Here is an 18,547-nt window from a genome sequence, read left to right as displayed (position 1 = left end):
GGAGGCCCGACGGGGCTTCGGAGCCACACACACATACACCTGCACCGGCTGGGGGGTGGGCGGGGGGAGGACCAGGTGCCGGAGCCACTGACCTTCTCCAGCTTCTCGAAGTGCTCCCGGAGGAACCTCATGGGGCGCTCGGGCTTGGAGATGCAGAGCTGCACGATGCAGTCCTTGAGCACCTGCTGGACGCTGTGCTTCTGCACGTAGAGCTCGCAGCTCCTCAGGCCGTCGTCCTCCTCAAACTGCTGAGCCGATGGCGAGGCCATGGCGACCCGCTGCCCGCTTCCTGCGGAGGAAAACGCGAGTCCTGCCGGCCTCGGAGGGGCAGGACTCCCGCGGCCTGTGAACACGCGTCTTACACGCACCGTAAGGTTTATCTGGTGACCAACGTGACCTGGTGACACGCCAGGCGTTTTATTCTGCTGCTGTCAAAGCCCCCTCACCCTGGGGGGCAAAGCTCAACTCTAAACAGATGCTCGCGGGGATGGGGGGGGGGGTCCGGCAGGTTCCGGGCGGGCGCGGCTGAGAAACCTGACGACGGAGAAGCGGGGCCCTGCGTGTGCAGCCCAGGCGGTTATGGGGTCTCACTTGCGTCCATCCCTCCCCCTTTGGAGGACAGTGTGTGCCTGGAGCGCCCTCCGCGAGCTCCCGAGGAGATGGCGGGGGGACGGCGGGAGCTCTTACAGGAAAAGAAAGGGAAACGAAAACAAACGAAGCCCCGCGGACGGGCCTCCTGGGAAGATGAACCCGGCGAACAATGGCAGGGCCGCGCGTTCGGCCCGCGCTCGGCCTGGTCACAGTGACGGCCCGGAACCCGGCCAGCCCGCCAGCGCCGCGCACGCAGGCCGGCGACCCCGGCCCCCCCAGCCCCCCGATCACGGCTTTCGGCCCCGGACCGGCCAAGGGGGCGGTGGCTCCCCGAAACTTCCTGGGGCCTCCCGGCCGGCGGGGGTTTCCGGAACAGACCCCTCCCCAGCCCCGCGTACCTGGATGCGCGGCACCGGAGGCCGGAGGCGGCTGCGCGGGGACGCGCGGGCGCGGGGACGGCGGGCGAGCGGGTCCCGCACTGCAGCTGCACCGCCCTCCGCGCGCCCCCGCGCCGCGCCGGTCCACCCCCAGCCCCGCCGCCCCCTTCCCGCCGACCGCGCTCCCGGCCTCCCCCGACTCCCCGCTTGCCCCCTCCCCGCCCCATCTCACTCCCGCCCCCCACCCCGTCTATCTCCCACATCCCCAGGACCCACCTCTCCCCTCCCCGCTAGATTTCCTCTCACCGGCAGCCTACCCCGTCCCCCTCCCTCTTTCCCCCTCCTCCCTCTCTTTCTCCTCCTCTTCCCTTCCTCCACCCCCCCGCCCCTCCCCCGCCCCCACGGCATTCAGGCTGACAGGCCTCACGCTGCACAGACAGACCCACAGATCCATGTGAAACTGTGCAGCTGGGCCAGGACCACTACTACCGCCCCCCAGGCTCCCTCCTCACACCTCCACCCCCTCCACTGGAGACCCCACGATTGCCCAGATTGTCCACCCTGGCTGGTGGCAGCCACCTGCTGCCTTGGGGGTGATGGCTTCCCCCACCTTCACACCTGGGGTGTCACATCTACATGTCACAGGACCTGCATTGGTGGCCAGGCAGGTCTAGGCTACTCCTTTTCTTGGTTAAGGGCACCAGCTTCACCCAGATGCCCCAGGGGGAAATCACAGGGTCATCCTAAATTCTTCCCACCACCCATGGGCTTCCAGGAGGTCAGAGGCCAGCACAGCCCCTAATCCACCAGCCCAGGCCTGCAGGAAAGGGAATCACCCTTATTTTCCTGTTGCCTAAAGTCATGTTTTGCTCCCATTCTGCCAGGGTGGTGGTGGAAACGTCATCTCGGGCAGTTGGGGGGCCCCAACGCTTTACCTGGAGCGGTCTGAATACCAGGAGATGGGGTAGGGATCTCAGGCCTTTAAAGGGAAAGACCTCTGCTCTCCCACCCATACTGCCCCGTCCACAAAAACACATTGCAGGGTGGCCGGCTGCCCCGCACGCACCCCAGCAGGGCTGAGGCTGACCCAGCTTCTTCCTGACGGCTTGAAGAGAAAGGAAGAGGATGTGCTCAGGTGGTCAGACTAGGAGCTCCTTCCTGCCGCTTCATCCCTGCCCTCGGCGTGCCTCCTGGCCCATCCCCACCTCAGGTACAGTCACGCCTGTCCCATCACGCTTATTGCAAGAGTCATTTTTGGGAACTGAAGTCCAGTCTCAACTGCATCAAAACGTTATTCCACAACTAATTTAAGCCGTTGGCTGTTTCTCCACTCTGCCTGCCCGATTGCTCAGACCTCCTCTCCCCGCTTGCCGCCCCTCCTCCCCCTCCCCAGTTACTCCTGGCTCCTCAGGGTGGCCTGGTGAAGAGGATGACAAAAAATCAGGGCCAGGTTTCACTTGACGGACTTGGGCGGGGGCATATGCTCCAGGGCTGGCTTTTGTTCTCGGACTCTCCTGGGGTGCTCCAGGGATCTCTGCAGGGACCTTCCCCCTGCACGGTTCTGTGGGAGCGGGAGACCCTCTCCGAGGATGGCCTTCTAACCCCGAGCCCCCCCTCCACACACATAGCCTCGTCCTGGCAGGGAGCCCCCTGGACCACGTCTTGCAAGACAAGGACCTCTCCAGGTTCAGGGCCTGGCGGTCGGCTGGGTGCACCAAGCCCACCAGAAACTTGGTTCCTCCGCCTCTCTCAGCTGTGGCTGGACGAGCCCCATCCTCACACCACCGCGGTGGCAGCTCCCACCAGCCTGTCCCCTGCAGACCCTTCCAGGCCACTTGGGTAGCTACTTCAGAGGCCCTGCCATTCGGGGGCTACAAGCAGGCTCTCCCTAAGAACTCCCTCCCCACCTTCCTCAAGGAGTAGTGCGGGGCCAGGTCCCCCACCCGTGGCCCAGCCTGCAGACAAGCCCCCCCCCATCTCTCCGGTGCCCCTGCCCCCTGCGTCGCCTGAGTGGAAGGGAAATGCTTCCAACACATCCAGCTCACTCACTGCTTCAAGGAGGGGAGCCAGGGACCCTCGAGCAAGCCTGGCCTCGCCCTGTGTCTGGGCCAGGCTGTGTTAACAAGTAAATGTCTGCATTGATGGCACAGCGGTTGTTTGCAGCTGATCCAAGTGGCTCCACCCTGAACGACACGAGCCCCCCAGCCCTCTCCCTCCGTGATGGGGGGCAGCAAGCACAGGGTCCGTCAGGGAAGCTGACTAGACCATCGGCGGCCAGTGGCCTTACATGAGGACGGCAGGCATCCCCCTCACGGAGCAGGGACAGGAAACTGTGTGGACCAGTGATGCCATACACAGCTGGGTCGATGTTACCACCGCTGGTTGGTGACAAGTCCCGGTTTACTGGGTGTCCTGAAAACATTCAGTGGTGATCATATCATTCAGAAGTCCCAGCAGGTCGTGCTGGTCCATGTGTCCCCTCCACCCACAGCGAAGGACCCACCCCAGCACAGCCAGCAGAAGGGCTTCACATGCCCCAGCCCCGAGGTCCTCACCTCGTCCCTGGGACCCGAATCACCAAGTCTTGCAAAGGTCCAACTTCAAAGCCACATTATTTTCCAACCACCCCTCTCCCCCGCCCCAAACTCCTGGCTCTGCCAAGTCCGGTTCACCCAGCAAGACTCAACGGGGACGTTGCTTCTGCGGGGAACCCTCCCTGTGGCTCCCACACCTGAGGGCCAGGTTGGGCCCTGGGGTGCCGCCCAGGGCTCCCTACAGCTGCAGCTCTATTCTAAGTGTGCCAGAGGCCATTTGCTGAACTTCCGTCCCCCCCATCCCCCCGCCACTGTGCCGAGAGCCCCAGGGAGCACGGATGCCGTGTCCTGTCGTTTAGACTCTGCAGGGCAAGGAGACAGATATCCGCTGGGGGTGAGGAAAGGAGGGTTCTCACCCGCCCGCCCGGCGCCGACGTGGGCCCTGCCACCTGACCAGTGTGGGGCCGTGGGGCCGGGCCAGGGGCTTTACCTGGAAGAGCCATCGAACCTCCCCGACCCCGTCGAGGCGGGTGTGGCTCTCACCCCAGCTGACAGGAACTGAAGGGACCAGGGGTGGGAGCAGAGCAGGAGGCACACGGTCAGGCCCGTGGCCACGAACGCCACCAACCACAGCTCTTCCAGCCACGTCCCGCGTGGCGGAGCCAAGGCCCGTGGCCACGAACGCCGCCAGCTACAGCTCCTCCAGCCACGTCCCGCATGGCGGAGCCAAAGCCGTGGCCACGAGCGCCGCCAACTACAGCTCTTCCAGCCACATCCCGCATGGCGGAGCCAAGGCCGTGGCCATGAACGCCGCCAACTACAGCTCTTCCAGCCACGTCCCACTGGGGGAGCCAAGGCCCGTGACCACGAACGCCGCCAACTACAGCTCCTCCAGCCACGTCCCGCATGGCGGAGCCAAGGCCGTGGCCACGAGCGCCGCCAACTACAGCTCTTCCAGCCACGTCCCGCTGGGGGAGCCAAGGCCCGTGACCACGAACGCCGCCAACTACAGCTCCTCCAGCCACGTCCCGCATGGCGGAGCCAAGGCCGTGGCCACGAGCGCCGCCAACTACAGCTCTTCCAGCCACGTCCCGCTGGGGGAGCCAAGGCCCGTGACCACGAACGCCGCCAACTACAGCTCTTCCAGCCACATCCCGCATGGCGGAGCCAAGGCCGTGGCCACGAACGCCGCCAACTACAGCTCTTCCAGCCACGTCCTGCTGGGGGAGCCAAGGCCCGTGACCACAAACGCCGCCAACCACAGCTTTTCCAGCCACGTCCCGCATGGCGGAGACAAGGCCGTGACCACGAGCACCGCCAACCACAGCTCTTCCAGCCACGTCCCGCATGGCGGAGCCAAGGCTGTGGCCACGAACGCCGCCAACTACAGCTCTTCCAGCCACGTCCCGCATGGCGGAGCCAGGAGAGCAGGGGGCTCAGAGCGGGGTGAAGGGGAGGGACACGGCCTGGGGCAGGGCCGCAGGCCCCGGAGAGGCGGCAGGAAGCAGTCGGTGCCTCTAATCCACACGCTGCTCCCGGGGATGGTTCGGGGGTGCGGCGGGTGGCCCCGAGGCGCGTCCGAGGCATCTAATCCACACGCTGCTCCCGGGGATGGTTCGGGGGTGCGGCGGGTGGCCCCGAGGCGCGTCCGAGGCATCTAATCCACACGCTGCTCCCGGGGATGGTTCGGGGGTGCGGCGGGTGGCCCCCAGGCGCGTCCGAGGCATCTAATCCACACGCTGCTCCCGGGGATGGTTCGGGGGTGCGGCGGGTGGCCCCCAGGCACGTCCGAGGCATCTAATCCACACGCTGCTCCCGGGGATGGTTCGGGGGTGCGGCGGGTGGCCCCGAGGCGCGTCCGAGGCATCTAATCCACACGCTGCTCCCGGGGATGGTTCGGGGGTGCGGCGGGTGGCCCCCAGGCGCGTCCGAGGCATCTAATCCACACGCTGCTCCCGGGGATGGTTCGGGGGTGCGGCGGGTGGCCCCCAGGCGCGTCCGAGGCATCTAATCCACACGCTGCTCCCGGGGATGGTTCGGGGGTGTGGCGGGTGGCCCCCAGGCGCGTCCAAGGCACTCCCAGCAGAGGACCCAGCCCTCTGGGTGGGCCCGGGGCCACCTTCAGGGGACACAGCTGAGCCCTGCCTGGGCTCCTGACCCACAGACGCTGAGGTAATCAGGGGGCGTAAGGTCCTGAGTTTATGGTGACTCCCCCAACCTCTGCAGAAAACAAAGCTGGTGACAACCTCAGGCAGCAAGGGCCGCCCGTCCCTAGGGCCCCACCGTGCTTTTGCCTGTGCCTGACGAGTGTCTTCCCCCATCCCTGTTGTCCTCAGGCATCCTGCCCTCTGTTCCTCCCGGCACCTGCTCAGGACGTCCTTCGACTGACTGTCCCCCCACCCCCGAGCACCGAGCACCGAGCACGGGCTCCGTGAGGAGGAGGAGCTGCTGCGGATGCCGGGGACCCCGAGCACCCCATGAGAACCGGCCGGAGGAGATAGCGAATGAATGGACCAACCAAGCGCATCTGCTTACATCAGTTTATTATGCTGGTGAAACGACACACTTCACAACGTTTGTAACCAGGACACTGAACGAGGGGGTCCTGGAACAGACCTGAAGTTGCTTTTTCCTACCTTGGCTGGGTCTTTAAAATCTATTCGGAGAAGGCGTTTCCTTCTCTTCTCCTGCCTATACGTTTTGGCTCAAACGTAGAGAATTTCAACGTTCTACTGTCACGTTAAGATATAAACCCCGGGTCAACTCAGTCATTGTAAGTGTCCAGAGCTATGAAATGATCGTAACTCCAGCCTGACTTTAAAGTTAAAGCCTTTCCCTTCCTCTGGTGAGGCTGAGGCGGGAGGCGGGCCGGGAAAGGACAGAGGAGCTTTGCTTTTTCCCTCTTACTCCACCATCCACCTGCCCCAAACCTGACCTCGGAACAGCCTCTAGCAACTAGAATTCCCGACCCAGGCCACGGAGCCAGGTGCCTCACGGACACGGGATCACACAACGCGTGGCCTTTCGTGGCTGGCTTCTCTCACTGTGCTTGACGTGGTCGAGGTTCACCCACACGGTAGCAGGTGTCAGCTCCGCATTCCTGTTTAAGGCTGAGAGTCAGATGTATGCCTCGTGTACTGTGTATTCACCCGCCCATTGCGGGCGGGTGGGGTGCTTCCGCCTTTCAGCTGCTGTGAATATGCTGCTGCGAACGAGGGTGTCAAACCTGAGTCCTTGCTTCCCCTTCTTTCACCCATACATCCCGATGGGGAATTGCCAGATCACTTGCTAATCCTGTTTAATTTTTTCAGGAACCACCACACTGTTTCCACGGTGGCTGCACTATTTTACATTCCCGCCAGCGGGGCTCAAGGGTCCTAATTCCTCCACATCCTCCCAAATGTCTGTCAGTTTCTGCTTGTTTTTTATAAGAACCATCCTAACAGGTGAGGTGGTGGCCAGACCTTCACAACAGGCACAAGCAGCTGGGCCCTCCTCCGCCACACTCTGACGGCCACAGCGAGTTACAGGCCAGCTGGGGCTCCACTTTACTGGGAGAGGACTGGCCATGTGTGCAGAGCTGGGGGAAAATGGGCTACTGTGGAAACAACTACACTGAACATGTTTTCTGGCTGTGGGATTTTGGCAGACATGCCTTAGAGAACCTCCCTTCTAGTCGTAACTTGCTAAGATTTTAAATGACAAATGGGCGTCAAATTTCATCAAATGCTTTATCTGCAACTACTGAGATGATCACACAATTTTTCTCCTTTTTTAAAAATGTGGTTGGACTTCCCTGGTGGCGCAGTGGTTAAGAATCCGCCTGCCAATGCAGGGGACACGGGTTCAATCCCTGGTCTTAGAAGATCCCACACGCCAGAGAGCAACTAAGCCTGTGTGCCACAACTACTGAGCCTGTGCTCTAGAGCCCACGAGCCACTACTGAAGCCCACGAGCCACAACTACTGAAGCCTGTGCACCTAGAGCCCGTGCTCTGCAACAAGAGAAGCCATCGCAGTGAGAAGCCCGTGCACCACAATGAAGAGTAGCCCCCGCTCGCCACACAACAAACACCCAATTCAGCCAAAGATAAATAAATAAATTTATTTTTTTTAAATGTGGTAAATCACATTAATTTTTAATGTTAAAAAATTAACTTGCATTCCTGGAATAAACTCAATCTGGTCTCAATGTATTATCCGTTCTAAAGTGCCTATTTCCAGACTTAATTTATTAAGATTTTGTTTAGGATTTTTGCATCTGTGTTGAAAAAAGCTGATCTCTAATATTCCTTTCCGTAATTTCCCTCTCACTTTTTGGGATCAAGGTTGTGACACCGGCTCCACAAAATGAGTTGGGAGATGTTCTTTCTTCCTATTTTCAGATTGGAGTTATTTCCTTTTTTTAAAAAAAAAAAAACTAAGTTGAATTTTATTAAAATTTAAAACTTCTGCTCTGCCAATTACTGTTAAGAAAATGAAAAGCCACCAAGTGAGAGAAAATTGTAAAACATATATCTGGTAAGACGTATCAAAATATATAAATCTTAAAACTCAACAATAAATACAATTAAAAATGGACAAAAGATCTGAACATACATCTCACTAAATAAGATAGAAAATGGAAAATAAGGATATGAAAAGATTCACAACATCATACGCCATAAGGAATTGCAAATAAAACAACGAGATGCCACTACAGACCCACTAGAATAGCTAACATTCAAAAAAACCTGACAATACCAATTGCTGGCAAGGATGTGAAGCAACAGTCAACTCTCATTCATTACTGTCTGGGAATGCAAAATGGTACAGGCACTTTAGAACACAATTTGGCGGTTGGAGTTATTTCCTTATTAAGTGTTCTGAAGTGTTTGCTGGTAAAGCCATCTGTGATTATAGCCTTTATTGTGGGAAGCTTTGAAATGATAAATTCAACTTCTTTAATAGGTAGTAGGCTATTCTGAGTTTCTATTTCTTCTAGTGGAGGTTTTGGTAAATTATGTTTTCCTAGGATTTCCTCTATTTCATATATTTTTTTGGCATAAAGTATTATTACTTTAGTATCTTTTTAATGTTTAGAACCTTTCATGATAAACTCTTTTATCCTCATGTTGGTATTCGTGCTTTTGAATTTTTTTTTTTTCTTTTTTTTTTTTTTGTGGTACGCGGGCCTTTCACTGCTGTGGCCTCTCCCTGTGCTCCGGACGCACAGGCTCAGCGGCCATAGCTCACGGGCCCAGCCGCTCCGCGGCATGTGGGACCCTCCCAGACCGGGACACGAACTCACGTCCCCTAGCATCAGCAGGCAGACTCTCAACCACTGCGCCACCAGGGAAGCCCGGTATTCGTGCTTTTGAACTTTTTTTTCTTTGTCAGTCCTGACAGGCGGGTTATCAATTTTATTAGCCCTTAAAAAGAATAAACTCTTGGTTTTAATAATCTCTGTTGTATGTATGTTCATTTTACTGTTTCATTAATTTCTGTTCTAACCTTTATCATTCCCTTTCCTTTACTGTGTTCAGATTTGTCCGTATATTTTCCTGTTGGGGAAAAACAAATCAACTTTTTTTTTTTTTTTTTTTTTTTTTTACCCTAAACGGGCCACTGGAAGCAATTACAAAAGTATTTGTGGAACTAAAGAAAAACATCTGACATCAATTTGACTCTTGTCCCTTTGAAGGCACCCTGTTCCCTCTCTGGCAGTCTCCTACAAACTCCTGTTTTTCTTTGGTATTCCTAAATTTCACAACATGTCAATACGTGTGCCTCACTGGTGCTGTGTAGTTCCTTCAATCTGAAGGTCTTTCACTTTTAACTCTGGCAAATTTGTCTCGGTTATCCTTTTGACTTCTCTGCCCCATTTTGATTATCCCTTTTCCTAGGACGTCTACTAACCAGAAATTAGCATTTCTGCTTCCATCATCCACCTTTTACGCAGCTTCGTTTATGTAGCTTCTTGCTCCTGTTTCATGTTGCTCAGATAAAGACTTTTCTCTCCTTGGTCCCCCTGTTCTACTGCCCCTGTTTATTCTATTCAGTCTGGAAGAATGTCTGGGGACGGGACAAGAGGTCGGATCCCCCCTAAGTACTCATGTAGCCACCACCACAGTCAGGACACTCCAGCACCATCACTGTACAAGGCTCCTTCTGCCACCCGTGTAGTCACACCCAGCCCCATCCCTAATCCCTGGAGACCACTCATGTGTCCCCCATCTCTGTAATTATGTTATCTCATGCATGTTATACACATGGAATCACACTATCGGTATTGTTGTCTTCTTTTACTCAGCAAAATCCCCTAGAGATGCATCCAAGTTCTTGCATGTATCAATAGTTCCTTCCTCTTTATTTCTGAGTAGAACCAAGTTAATTTCCATGTTTGAAGATTGTCTTTCTGTTACTGATTTTTAGTTTGATTCCATTTTTTGTCAGAGAACATGCTCTCTGTGACTTCCCTTCTTTTACATTTGCTGAGGTCTGTTTTATGGATACAGTCTATCCTGGCATGTCCCTGAGCACCTGTGAATAACAGGCATCCTGCTCTGTTGGGTGGAGGGTCTGTAAATGTCCACTGATCCCTTTGGTTGATGGTGTTCTGTGTCCTTGTGGAATGTCTAGTAGTTAAAGCAGTTGTGGAGAGTGGGTGCTGAGGTCCTCACCTGTAACTGGGGATTGGTCTCTCTCCTTTCAGCTCTGCCAGTGTTTGCTTCATGTATCTTGAAGGTCTGTTGTTTGGGTCATAAACATTTGCGATTGCTATGTATCTACCTGGTAGACTGATCCTTTTATTCTTATACAATGGACCTCTTTTTCTGTAGAAATTTCCCTCACTCTGAAGGGAAATTGTTTACATGATATCTTTTTCCTTTTTCTTTCAACCTACCCACATCATTACGTTTGAAGTGAGTTTTAGCATATGGTAAATGACATATAGTTGAGTCGTGGTTTTTTATTCCCTCTGCAAATCTGTCTTCTAACTGGTGTGTTTGGCCCCTTTACATTTGAACTATTGATAATTAGAGGTTAAGTTTGCCATTTTCTTATGTGTTTGTTTCCTCGTGCCATATTGTGGGATACTTGAATACCCTTTAGAATTTCACTTTATAATGTATTGAGTATATCACTGTTTACTTTTCTTAGTGACTGTTCTACACACTCCCGTGCATGTATGTAATTATCAGTTTACTGGTACCCATGTTTCACCACATCTAGTGCAGTCTAGAAACCTCCCTTTACCGCCCTCACTTTTCAAATATAATTATTGTAAATATTTCCCCCACGTGCACAGAGCTCATCGGTATTATAATTTTTTTAATATAAATTTATTTATTTTTGGCTGCATTGGGTCTTTGTTGCTGCGTGCTGGCTTTTCTCTAGGTGCGGAGAGCAGGGTCTACTCTTTGTTGTGGTGTGTGGGCTTCTCATTGTGGTGGCTTCTCTTGTTGCGGAGCACAGGCTCTAGGCACCTGGGCTTCAGTAGTTGTGGCTCGCAGGCTCTAGAGTGCAGGCTCAGTAGTTATAGCGCACAGGCTTAGTTGCTCTGCAGCACGTGGGATCTTCCCAGACCAGAGATTGAACCCTTGTCCCCTGCATTGGCAGGCAGATTCTTAACCACTGCACCACCAGGGAAGTCCCAGTATTATAGTTTTTGCTTCAACAATCAGATATAAAAAAGATGCCACTTCCTTCCAGCCACTGTGATTTCAGATGAGAAACCTGTCATTCACACTGGTGTTCCTCTCTAGGAAACACATCATTTCTCTCTGGCTGTTTTTACATTTTTTTTCTGTCTTTAGTCCTCAGAGATTTAATTATGATGTTTCTTAGTATGGATTTTTAGAAGGCTTATCCTACATAGGGGTTCCTTAGCTTCTTGTATCTATGGGTTTATGTCTTTCACCAAATTTGGGAAGTTTTCAGCCATTATTTCTTCAAACACTTTTTCAGCCCACATTCTCCCTCCTCCTGTTCTGGGACTCTGGTGATAAAAACGATTGTCCTGCAGATCTGAGGCTCTGTGCACTTTTCTTTTTTTCTTTTTTTTTGCAGTACACGGGCCTCTCACTGTTGTGGCCCCTCCCATTGCAGAGCACAGGCTCTGGACGTGCAGGCTCAGAGGCCATGGCTCACGGGCCCAGCCGCTCCGTGGCATGTGGGATCTTCCCGGACCAGGGCACGAACCCGTGTCCCCTGCATTGGCAGGCAGACTTTCAACCACTGCGCCACCAAGGAAGCCCCATAAATATTTTTAAAAGCATTTTTATGACTGCTTTAAAACCCTTGTCAGATAATTCCAAGATTTATCTTGGTGTTCAGGTCAGTTCACTTCTTTTCATGTTCAAATAATGGTTTTCCTTGGTTCTCAGTATGACCAGTGGTTTTTTACTGTATACTGGATATTTTGGTTATTGTGTTAGAAGAATCCTGATTTTATTCAAATCTTCTATTTCAGGGACTTCCCTGGTAGTCCAGTGGTTAAGACTTCGCCTTCCAATGCAATGGGTGCAGGTTCTATCCCTGGCCAGGGATCTAGGATCCCACATGCCTCGAGGCCAAAACACCAAAATATATTTTTAAAAAAAAGCAACATTGTAACAAATTCAATAAAAACTTTAAAAAATGGTCCACATAAAAAAAAATTAATCTTCTATATCAGCAGAAAGTCGTCCCATTTAGGTTTAGTGTGTGTAAATTCCAGCCTACTTTTATGGCCTGTGGTTCCAATGATAGTTGTTGTTGTTGTTGTTGTTTTTTGCGGTATGTGGGCCTCTCACTGTTGTGGCCTCTCCTGTTGCGGAGCACAGGCTCCGGACGCGCAGGCTCAGCGGCCATGGCTCATGGGCCCAGGCGCTCCGCGGCATGTGGGATCTTCCCGGACCGGGGCATGAACCCGCGTCCCCTGCATCAGCAGGCGGACTCTCAACCACTGCGCCACCAGGGAAGCCCTCAATGATAGTTTTATTTCCCCAGCCCTTGCAATGCCCTTCCTGTCTGCTCCATTCTCCCGGTGCTGCCCCGGCTGTCACTCCATCCCTGTGGGTGCTGCCTGCAGTGTCAGAAGGCATGTGGCCAGGCTGCCTGGTGGTTCAACAAAGACCTCAAGAAATAGTGGAACAGAGAAGCTTACGACTCACAGGTCCTGGAGGAGGTACAGGCACAGTGCCCAGGAGTCAGGACCCGGGGCGCACACCTGTATTAGGTCTACAGGGCTGTGCTTTGGTGTTCCTGGGCTAAGGCTGGATAGGTCAGTTCAAACCAGAGGGAGCAGGGTTTTGGTGAGCTTCACAGGGGTTTAATCTGTGGGCCCCACAGGGAGAGAGGTTATCACAAGGGTGTTGGGGGGGGGGTCACATCAGGAACTTCGGTTTACCGGTGACTCTGCGGGCTGTCATCTAGGTCACGCAGTCGAGGGAGGGCTCCTGTCAGTTCAAGGCCCCGCAGGCAGCGGGCCACACAGAACAGATGCCGAGGCAGTGATCGTGTACCCCGAGAGTGGCCTGTCGGCAGGTCTGGCTTGCAGCCCCCTCTAGCGCCTATACCAGGAAACTGTAAGCAAAAAAGGGAAACCCCAGGGACCCATCCCATGGCTGTTCCTCCAGTGCTGGAGTCCCCAGTCAGCCTGCCTCCTTTCCAGCTCAGAGCCTTTCCCCATTGTCTGCTGAACTAGCTGCAAGGTACTTAGGTGTACTTCGTGGGGAGCAGCCGGGAGAGTGCGTCTGCAGCACCTTCTGGGGCGGGAAGTCCACCACCCCCACTTAAGTGTTCACTCACTCATCTCAGCCAGAGCACAGCCTTCGCAACGGCCTCATGTGGCAACTGCCTGGCTCCCTTCTAGCCTGTCCTGCAACAGCCAAAGCAGTTTTCTAAAAACACAAACCTTACGTGAAACTTCCACCTTAAATCCTCCCTTGCATCCCCCACTGGGACCCAGTGGAGCCACCCAGAGGATCCTGCTCCCCCTGGGCCCCTGGGCTCTAGCCACAGGACACTTTTCTTCATTTCCCGGAACAGTGTCAGGCCCCCTCCCCGTATTTGTTCCTGGGGCTGCCCAAACAAGTACCATAAACCTGGCAGCTTAAACAACACAAATTTATCTCCCCACTGTTCTGGAATCCAGAAGTCTAAGATCGTGGTGTCAGAGGCTGCTTCCCGCGAGAGCCGTTGAGGGAGTGAGTCTGTTCCAGGCTGCTCTCCTAAGCTTGCAGATGGCCATGCATGTTCATATCGTTCTCCCTGTGTGCTTGTCTGTCTCCAGCTTCCCCTTTCTATAAGGACACAGTCATATGGATTAGGGCCCATCCTAATGGCCCCTTCTTAACTTGATGAGACTGAGTGGCCCTATTGCTAAGGTCGGTCATGTTTCGAGGTCCTGGGGGGGTCAGGACTCCACTACGTGAACTTTGGGGGGCACAACTGAGCACCCCACTCCCACCATAGGCCTTTGTCCATGCTGTCCCCTCCCTCTGCAACGCTTTCACCCCCCCTTCACCTAGTTAACTCTTACTAACCCCTTATATTACGCTAGGGCTGTCACCGCCTCCAGGAAGTCTTCCACTCTACGCCAAGTTCCTTGGCCTTCATCCCTCAGGACCACGGTAACTGCACGCTGATTAACGTGTCACCCACTAGACCAAGACCCGAGCCGGAGAGACCAGGTGCCCTCTCCACGTCACCGTATCCGACGGAACTGGTCCGACCCGGGCATGCAGGAGAGGTGAGGGTCACAGTAGCCACCTGAGAACACGAAAGGACACGACCACCACGCCTCAATGAACACAAGTCCGCAGCGGCCATCATATCGGGCTCCAGACCTGCCCAGGACCCCCGGCCTGGCCCGCGTCCCCTCCGCCCTCCGACTCCCCGCCCAGGCCCCGCCCCCCGGCCTTGTCCTGTCAGTGTTCCGAGCTGCCAATAAAGTTACTCGCGGAGCCGACCGGAAAACGCGCCGTAATCCGCGCCGCGACCGTCGTAAAAGCACCGGTCTCCCGTGGTGACTAGCAACGCGGGGAAGATGGCGGCGCTGGTGGCGACCGAGGCCGCGGCGTCCCCGGACCCGGCGGAAGCCGCCCAGACGGCCGAGGCGGCGGAGCTAAGCCGCGTACTGAGCCGCATGCTGCCCGGTCTGGAGGCCGACAGCAAGCTGGGCCGGCGGCGCGCGCTGGAGGCGCTGCAGCGCACCCTGGAGGCGGCGCGGCCCGAGGCGCCCGACGGCGACCCCGCCGCCGCAGCCGCCGCCTTCCAGGGCCCGTGGGCGCGCCTGCTGCTGCCGCGCCTGCTGCGCTGCCTGGCCGACCCGGCCGAGGGCTGCCGCGCGCTGGCCGTGCACCTGCTGGACTTGGGACTGCGGCGAGCCGCGCGGCCCCGTGACGCCCTCGCGCGCCTGCTGCCCGCTCTCGCCGCGCGCCTGTCCGGCCCCGAGCCCGCGCGCCGCCCACCGCCCGAGGCCTGCGAGGAGCTGCGCCTGGCGCTAGTGCAGCTGCTCCACCTGGCCGTACGCCTGACAGGCGCTGCGCTCGCGCCCCACCTGGACGACGCGGTGCGCGTGCTGCGCTGCACGCTGCTTGACCCCTTCGCCGCCGTGCGCCGAGAGAGCTGCGAGTGCGCCGCGGCCCTGGCGCGCGCCACGCCAGGTGCCCTCCCCTTGTCTTCTCCCATGTCGCCCCCTCCCCAAGCCCGCCCCGGTCCGCGCCCTGTTGCACCCGCATCCTGGAGCGCAGTGCCTGCCCGCAGTGGATGCTCGCCGGTTGCCGAGTGAAGCATCTCTCCGCCTCAACGCCGTCCCCTCTGTCCCCCACTCCCCAGTTCTGCGCGCGGGGTCTCTCCTCTGGCTCCCCGCACACTGGGCAGTAGTGGACCAGAGCCTGCCTTGATCTGAGGACCCGAGCGCTGAAAGAACTCGCCCCAAGTATCACTGAAATAGCGACCTTACAGAAGGGTCTCAAGCAGCGGCACAACTGCTAAACCAGAGGGTTCGCTTGGCTGTCACGAAGAACCCCTGGTCGTGACTTCCTGTGAGGCCTTTAGGAAGTGGGGTGGCTTTGCCTGAGGCGGTGCTGATCCAGCTTCCTGCGGTCGTGCTGGGTGTCTGGCTGCAGGCTCATCCAGAGGTGGGGACGCGCAGTGTCTCCCCACTCAGGGTACTCTGGAGTGCCTGTCGCAGCCATCTGCGGCTTCGGGTTCTCCCCTCCCAGCTCTTGTGTTCAGCTGAGATGGGTCCAGCCCCAGCCTTTTCCCTTTGGTCCTCCCAAGCCTCTGGGTCGGAGAGGTGTTGTTTGGGTCACACGCCCAACTCTGCGCCTCTCCTGGTGCTGGGGGTACAAAGCTGTGTGTGGCCAGCCCAAGGGAGCCGGGCCAGGGTTGACGCTCACAGGCTCCCCTGGTGACTGATGGTTTCCCCGTCCCACAGACCACTTCCACATGCAGTCGGAATCCTTGATCGGCCCCCTGATGCAGTCCATCTCCCACCAGCACTGGAAGGTGCGGGTGGCCGTCATCGAGGCCACGGGCACAGTGATCGAGTTTGGCAGCGGGAAGTCAGTGGACGACGTCCTTCCTCACTTTGCTCAGCGGCTCTTCGATGGCGTCCCCCAGGTAACCAGAGCTTCTCCTCTAGGCAGTCCCTTTTCTCCACCAGAAGTGTGCCAGTGTGCTATTTGTCACTCCCTCACTTTTGTCTTTTTTTAAAGACACTACATGTGACGTTAAAGGTCCTTCCATCATTCACGGTCACAGGTGTTCCTGTTTCACGTCTTTGAGAAGCTGGGGGAGACCTGAGTTGTCTTAATATATTTGTTATTCTAAATTCTAAGGAATGGGGAATAGGACTGCTTCCTTTTAGGAAGAAACTCTAAACTGAGTATTTCCACGGTTTGCAGAAGCATCTGTACATCCTCCTCCATCAAGGTGATTTAATCGAAAAGCTGCAGAGGTTGGCGAACGAGCCTGGGAGGAGGATGGAGCCAGGGTTGGTGTGTTGGGGTAATTCCTTCCATTGGCTTTGGGGCCTGAAGAGAGACAGACAGACAAGACAGGCAGGCAGGTGGAGGTGAGAGAACCGGCTCTTTTGTTGGCAGAAGCCAGCTCAGAGGGCGTGTCGTGGATTTGAAGCCGTGGGGAGCAGAGTGAAGGCTGTGAGGGCAGGCTCTCTCCCAAAGGGAGGATGGGGTGAAGGGCTCCGGTCCCTTGGGGTGGGAGGAGCAGTGGTTGCCGGTGGGGGACTTGCAGGGTGGTCGGCACGTGGCCCCTGTGGCCCCGACAGCAGAAGTGCCAGCCTCCTCGTGTCCTGTCCATCCATACATTAAATATCATCTCATTCCTTCCCACGGAAGTCCTCCACGTCCGAGGCTTGGGGCTGGTGTAAGGTACGCAGGGCCCCCAGCTGGAGCTGGCCTCCCACTCCAGGCCTGGGTCTGGCCCCAGGCTGCTCGCAGCAACCCACCCTGCCTCCAACCACAGGTTCTTGATTTGTTTCTTCTTTGTTTTTATTGGCCTATAGTTGATTTACAACGTTGTGTTAATTTCTGTTGTGCAGCAAAGTGATTCAGTTAAGACATATATGTACATTGCCTTTTAGACTCTTTTCCATTATGGTTTATCACAGGATGTTGAATATAGTTCCCTGTGCTCTACAGTAGGACCTTGTTGTTTACCCATTCTATATATACTAGTTGGCATCTGCTAATCCCAAACTCCCACTCCATCCCTCTCCCACCCTCCTCCGCCTTGGCAACCACAAGTGTTCTCTATGTCTATGAGTCTATTTCTGTTTCATAGATAGGTTCGTGTCGTATTTTAGATTCCACATATAAGTGATATCATATGGTATTTGTCTTTCTCTGACTTACTTCACTTAGTATGACAATCTCTAGGTCCACCTATATTGCTGCAAGTGGCATTATTTCATTCTTTTTTATGGCTGAGTAATATTCCACTGTATATATATATATATATACCACATCTTCTTTATCCATTCATCTGTCCATGGACATTTAGGTTGTTTCCATGTCTTGGCTATAGTAAATAGTGCTGCTGTGAACATAGGGGTGCATGAATCTTTTCGAATTATGGCTTTCTCTGGATATGTGCCCAGGAGTGGGATTGCTGGATCATATGTTAGCTATAGCTTTAGTTTTTTGAGGAACCTCCATACTGTTCTCCATAGTGGCTGCACCAACTTACATTCCCACCAACAGTGTAGGAGGGTTCCCTTTTCTCCACACTCTCCAGCATTGGTTATTTGTAGACTTTTTAATGATGGCCATTCTGACCTGTGAGAGGTGATACCTCATTGTAGTTTTGATTTGCATTTCTCAAATAATTACCAATGTTGAGCATCTTTTCACGTGCCTGTTGACCATCTGTATGTCTTCTTTAAAGAAATGTCTGTTTAGGTCTTCTGCCCATTTTTCGATTGGGTTGTTTTTTTGTTGTTGAGTTGTATGAGCTATTTGTATATTTTGGGAATTAATCCCTCGGTCACATCATTGGCAAATATTTTCTCCCAGTCCGTAAGTCATCTTTTCATTTTGTTTATGGTTTCCATGGCTGTACAAAAGATTGTGAGTTTGATTAGCTCCCATTTGTTTATTTTTGCTTTTATTTCTATTGCTTTGGAGACTGACCCTTGGTATGATTTATGTCAGAGAATGTTTTGCTTATGTTCTTTTCTAGGAGTTTTATGGTGTCATGTCTTATGTTTAAGTTTTTAAGCCGTTTTGAGTTTATTTTTGTGTATAGTGAGAGGGTGTGTTCTAACTTCATTGATTTACATGCACCCGTCCAACTGTCCCAACACCACTTGCTGAAGAGACCGTCTTTTCCCCATTGTGTATTCTTGCCTCCTTTGTCAAAGATTAATTGTCCATAGTTGTGTGGGTTTATTTCTGGGCTCTCTAGTCCATTGATCCATATGTTTGTTTTTGTGCCAATACCATGCTGTTTTTTTTTTTTTAAATAGATTTATTTATTTTTGGCTGCGTTGGGTCTTCGTTGCTGCACACGGGCTTTCTCTAGTTGCGGCAAGCGAGGGTTGCTGTTTGTGGCG

At 54.6% G+C, this 18,547-nt stretch overlaps 2 protein-coding genes across 7 annotated transcripts in view; one reads left to right on the top strand and one right to left on the bottom strand.

Moving 5' to 3' along the window:
• The window catches only part of PRKAR1B (protein kinase cAMP-dependent type I regulatory subunit beta), a 97,859-nt gene extending 83,513 nt beyond the window's left edge, over window positions 1-14,346 (bottom strand). For 3 of the 5 annotated variants that reach the window (XM_081255453.1, XM_081255454.1, XM_081255450.1), the window contains exons 1-2: window positions 990-1,136; window positions 93-289 (exon numbers count right to left, since the gene is read on the bottom strand). In XM_081255453.1, the coding sequence (XP_081111579.1) occupies window positions 93-269 (177 nt within the window). In that variant the 5' untranslated portion in view covers window positions 270-289; window positions 990-1,136. Of the gene's footprint in view, window positions 1-92; window positions 290-989; window positions 1,137-1,244; window positions 1,271-14,012 lie in introns of those variants that run through there. The other 2 variants (XM_081255452.1, XM_081255451.1) reach the window with 2 other exon arrangements.
• A 135-nt stretch (window positions 14,347-14,481) lies between these two features.
• The window catches only part of DNAAF5 (dynein axonemal assembly factor 5), a 36,969-nt gene continuing 32,903 nt past the window's right edge, over window positions 14,482-18,547 (top strand). Inside the window, exons 1-2 of one of the 2 annotated variants that reach the window (XM_081256691.1) lie at window positions 14,482-15,134; window positions 15,911-16,095. In XM_081256691.1, the coding sequence (XP_081112817.1) occupies window positions 14,516-15,134; window positions 15,911-16,095 (804 nt within the window). In that variant the 5' untranslated portion in view covers window positions 14,482-14,515. The remainder of the gene's footprint in view (window positions 15,135-15,910; window positions 16,096-18,547) is intronic. The other variant, XM_081256692.1, reaches the window with a different exon arrangement.

Source organism: Mesoplodon bidens, assembly GCF_964165515.1.
Source record: "Mesoplodon bidens genome assembly, chromosome: 15".
NCBI classification, from domain to species: Eukaryota; Metazoa; Chordata; class Mammalia; order Artiodactyla; family Ziphiidae; genus Mesoplodon; species Mesoplodon bidens.
Note: the sequence above shows the minus strand (reverse complement) of the source record. Positions and strands in the feature narration are given on the sequence as shown.